The sequence below is a fragment of the Aegilops tauschii genome, chromosome 3, assembly GCF_002575655.3.
Source record: "Aegilops tauschii subsp. strangulata cultivar AL8/78 chromosome 3, Aet v6.0, whole genome shotgun sequence".
NCBI lineage: Eukaryota > Viridiplantae > Streptophyta > Magnoliopsida > Poales > Poaceae > Aegilops > Aegilops tauschii.
The window spans coordinates 469,302,237-469,307,077 of NC_053037.3; the positions used below are offsets into that span (position 1 = coordinate 469,302,237).

Below are 4,841 nucleotides of genomic sequence, written 5' to 3' on the forward strand. Positions count from 1 at the left end.
TTTCCCACCCAGGTTAAGCTTGTTCTTGGATGTTGCATCCTTCATAACTAGATCCTACAATGGGGATATGATGAGGTTGTGCCAGAGGAGGAGATGTGACGGCTGATGATGTTGATAGCTCCGACCATGCTGTGGAGGCTTTTGACAATGAAGCGTGGAAGAACAAAAGGTTGGAGTAGGTTGAGGCAACGTGGGCAAACAGACCTCAGACAAGGATCTGAAGGAGAAGGAGCAACCACAGCAGAAGAGAAGAAGCAACAGCAGAAGAAGAAACAACAACAATAGAAGAAGAAGAAGAAGACGACGTGGATGGAGTTCCACCGAGTTCAACGTCGATGAACTTTCCCCTGTTAAGCCATATGAATTTTAATTTGTACTGCTATTTGTTAGTAGTTAGGATGAACTGCCATTTGTTTCCTAGCTAGGAAAGAAACGATGTTTCAATCATGTATGATAAGGTCATCACTAGTAAGAACGGATGATCACACTACAACGCGCAACAAACGTCGGGTAGTGCATCAACCCAGTACAACGGAGGCAACCAAATCGCATTTTTCGAGTACCATGAAAGTCATCCCTTCTCGAAATTTTACACATAAATATAACACAAAACCATATTTGTTAAAAAATAGCATAAAAATGTTTTAGAGTACCCTTTAAAAAAAATTAGGGTACATGTGCACCCAGGTTCCATTGGTCAATATGCCATGCTTAATAACCCACAAAATATCCTGTCAAAACGCATTGCACCGTTCCCATTCTCTCCCTAAATCTCAATTGTTTTTCTTTCTTGTTCAAAAAGTTTAGTTCGTTTGTCTTTCTAATAACTCTCCGCTCCTGTGTGGAAGTCAACATTTCCTCACCACCCACCCAAACCTACAACACACGAATTAGACGTGTCAGTCAGCTAACCCCACCCTCTCCCCGGCCCGGGGAGACCATGCACCGCCATCGCTCGCACCCCAATTCCTCCCCTGGCGCGCGTTGGTCACCACCCCATCTCCTACACCACCACATCCCGACCGCGCCACCACACGTGCCGCCGAGTTCTTTAAAACACGAGCTCCCAGCCCCGGACAAGAAGTCTTAACCACACCTCGCCCGGGCTGCCTTGGAGAAGAAGCGCCATCGCCTCTTCAAACCCACTTCCCGACCCCTCATCCTCCTACTTAAGCTCGCCTCCGCGTCCTGTTACCTTTACGCCAGTAGCCAGCCAGCCAGCAGGAGCGCCGCGTCGTACGCACACACATGCATGCCATGGCCCGGGCCGTGCACGACCGCCTCCCGTTCCTCGCCTCGCCGGAGCCGGCGCTCGCGCCGCCGGCGCCAGCCGGGAGGCGGAGGAACCCGTCCCTCTCCGAGATGCTCAGCCTCGTCAGCGCGGCCACGGTGGACCCGGCGGGCACGGACGACGACGGCTCCGTGTTCTCCCTCCCGATGCCGCAGTCCGCGCCCGCCGGCGTCGGCGACAGTAATGCGGGCGACGAGGCGCCGGGCCGGACCATCCAGTTCCGGCTGGCGTTCACCGACCTGACCTACAGCGTCCGGCGCGCGCGCCACGGCGGGGACGGCGGCGGCGGCGGGCTCTGCCTCCCCGTGCAGCGCCGCTCCGACCGCGTCACGGCGGCGCCCGACGCGCACGCGCCGCGGACCAAGGCGCTGCTGGCCGGCGTCTCCGGGGAGGCCAAGGAGGGCGAGATCCTCGCCGTGATGGGCGCCAGCGGCTCTGGCAAGTCCACGCTCATCGACGCGCTCGCCAACCGCATCTCCCGCGACGCGCTCAAGGGCTCCGTCACGCTCAACGGCGAGCCGCTCACCGGCAACATCCTCAAGTCCATGTCCGCGTACGTTATGCAGGACGACCTGCTGTTCCCCATGCTCACCGTCACCGAGACGCTCTCCTTCGCCGCCGACTTCCGCCTGCCGCGCTCGCTCTGCGCCGCCAAGAAGCGCGCGCGCGTGCACGCGCTCATCGACCAGCTCGGCCTCCGCGCGGCGGCAAACACGATCATCGGCGACGAGGGCCACCGCGGGGTCTCCGGAGGCGAGCGCCGCAGGGTCTCCATCGGCACCGACATCATCCACGACCCCATCCTTCTGTTCCTCGACGAGCCCACCTCGGGCCTCGACTCCACGTCGGCGTTCATGGTCGTCAAGGTGCTCCGCCGCATCGCCGAGAGTGGCAGCATTGTCATTACCTCCATTCACCAGCCCAGCCAGCGCATCCTCGGCCTGCTCGACCGCCTCATCCTCCTCTCCGGTGGCCACACCGTCTTCAGCGGAGCCCCCTCCGCGCTCCCGACCTACTTCGCCGAGTTCGGGTTCCCTGTCCCCGACGACGAGAACCGCGCCGAGTTCGCGCTCGATCTCATCCGCGAGCTCGAGGCGTCGCCGACGGGGACGAAGCCTCTCGCCGACTTCCACCGCACGTGGAAGCTCATGCACGCGGCGAGGGACGACGCCGCGGCGTGGGCGCCGACGATGTCGCTGAAGGAGGCCATCAGCGCGAGCATCTCGCGCGGGAAGCTGGTGTCGGGCGCGGACGTGTCGAGCGGGGAGGCGGCGTCGATGCACACGTACGCGAACCCGTTCTGGGTGGAGATGAAGGTGCTGACGAAGCGGTCGGCGATCAACACGCGGCGCATGCCGGAGCTGTTCCTCATCCGCCTGGGCGCCGTGGTGGTGACCGGCGCGATCCTGGCGACCGTCTTCTTCAAGCTGGACCAGTCGCCCAAGGGCGCGCAGGAGCGGCTGGGCTTCTTCGCCTTCGCCATGTCCACCATGTTCTACACCTGCGCCGACGCGCTGCCGGTGTTCCTCCAGGAGCGGTACGTGTTCCTCCGGGAGACGGCCTACGGCGCGTACCGCCACGTCTCCTACGTGCTCTCCAACGCCATCGTCTCCTTCCCGCCGCTGGTGGTCCTGTCGCTGGCCTTCGCGCTCACCACCTTCTTCGCCGTGGGGCTGGCCGGCGGCGCGTCCGGGTTCGCCTTCTACACGCTGGCCATCCTGGCGTCCTTCTGGGCCGGGAGCGGGTTCGTGACCTTCCTCTCCGGCGTGATCCCGCACGTGATGATCGGGTACACGGTGGTGGTGGCCATCCTCGCCTACTTCCTGCTCTTCAGCGGCTTCTTCATCAACCGGGACAGGATACCGGCCTACTGGCTGTGGTTCCACTACCTGTCGCTGGTCAAGTACCCGTTCGAGGGGGTGCTGCAGAACGAGTTCGCGCGCGGCGGCGAGTGCTTCGTGCGCGGCGCGCAGATCTTCGACAACTCGCCGCTGGGGGCGCTGCCGGAGGCGGTGAAGGAGCGGGTGCTGGCGTCCATCAGCTCGGCGCTCGGGGTCGGGATCGGCGCCGACACCTGCGTGGCCACGGGGCGGAGCGTGCTGCGGCAGGCGGCCGTGACGCAGCTCGGCAAGTGGGAGTGCCTGCTGGTGACGGCGGCCTGGGGCTTCTTCTTCCGGATCCTCTTCTACTTCAGCCTCGTGCTCGGCAGCAAGAACAAGAGGAGGTGATCATTCGTGCAGCGCGCGCGGATGCATACGTTTGATTTGAACCGTCCGAGGAAGGAAGAAGATGATGACATGATTAAGCAGTTGCCACACTATCATCTATCGGTCTCTGCAATTGTTAAACAGATGTGCTTTCGACTTCTTTTTTTTCTTTACTTTTCTTCTCCTTGTGATGTTGCAAGTCAAATAATTAAGTGGTTCATACATTACATATGCTTTCCTATCCACTGCCCTTTTTGTTCCTTTTTCATAGTGTGTTGTAGACTTGTGAAATGACGTAGTGCTGCTATTTTTGTTCCAAAATGCTTGTCCAAACCTCATGAAAAACAAACGCAATCTGATGCTAAGTAACATGGTTTTGTTGTGTTGTGGTCGATCTCTTATCCGTTTCTCCCGCTTCACTTTATTTGGTGAGATGTGGTTTGGAACTTCATTCGTAATGCATGCGCCGTGTTGTTCACTGGTGCGAAAAAGGTTGAGGGTTTCCTTCTTATATACACTGAAACGAATAAAGCAGAACCCCTTTTGAAAATCTTTATAAGAAGAGAGCACAAACTTGTGCTGTTCTCATGAGATTATGTTCCTTTATTATGTTCTTACACTAGTAGAAAACAGGGCTTTCGTTTGGGCATGGCAAGCCCATTAGTCCCGGTTCAGTCACGAACCGGGACCCATGGGGCATTCGTCCCGGTTCGTGAGCCCGGGGGGCGGCCGGGGCCTCGTGGGCATTGGTCCCGGTTCGAGGCACGAACCGGGACTAATGGGCCTCGCTCCTGGCCCACAACCATTGGTCCCGGTTCTAGGCTTGAACCGGGACAGAAGGCCCGGATTTAGTACCGGTTCTAGCCACGAACCGGGACAAATGAGCTGCCTATATATACCCCATCGCCGCAGCACAGCACTCCAAAGTGCTCTATTTTTTCTGGCCGTCGAGGGGAGGGCATTTGGGTGCTCTAGCTCACCTTCTATGCACATGAGGTGTTCGATGAAATGTCTGAGCCACACTAGTTAATTTTTCTCCTCTCGAAACTCGACCTCCGAGCTCCATTTTCCCCGAGATTTGTCTAGGTTTAGCGGTCCGTCACGTCCCGTCCCCGTTTTCACCGCCGTCGATCGCCCGCGCTGATCTCGTCGCCAGCACCACCGTGGTGAGCCTCTTGTTCTTATCTTCTTTCTGAAAGAAAAAAAAATTCTTACTTCAGATAGATACTTGTCTAATTTTGTTACTTTTATTATTCCTTCTTATTATATAGTGCGATGGTTTTGGTATCCGCCCCCGTCGGCCCTCGTCCTGTCTATGATTCGGATGTGGTATATATTATCTT

At 57.8% G+C, this 4,841-nt stretch overlaps 1 protein-coding gene across 1 annotated transcript; it reads left to right on the forward strand.

Moving 5' to 3' along the window:
• The first annotated feature begins 1,094 nt into the window (after positions 1 to 1,094).
• Positions 1,095 to 3,727, forward strand: LOC109746617 (ABC transporter G family member 6). Its single transcript, XM_020305734.3, has one exon. The coding sequence runs from the start codon at positions 1,249 to 1,251 to the stop codon at positions 3,517 to 3,519; it is 2,271 nt and encodes a 756-aa protein (XP_020161323.1). The 5' UTR covers positions 1,095 to 1,248; the 3' UTR covers positions 3,520 to 3,727.
• The last annotated feature ends 1,114 nt before the right edge of the window (positions 3,728 to 4,841 follow it).

Coding starts and splice junctions, on each gene's coding strand:
- LOC109746617 (XM_020305734.3), top strand. CDS start 1,249: ATGCATGCCATGGCCCGGGCCGTGCACGACCGCCTCCCGTTCCTCGCC.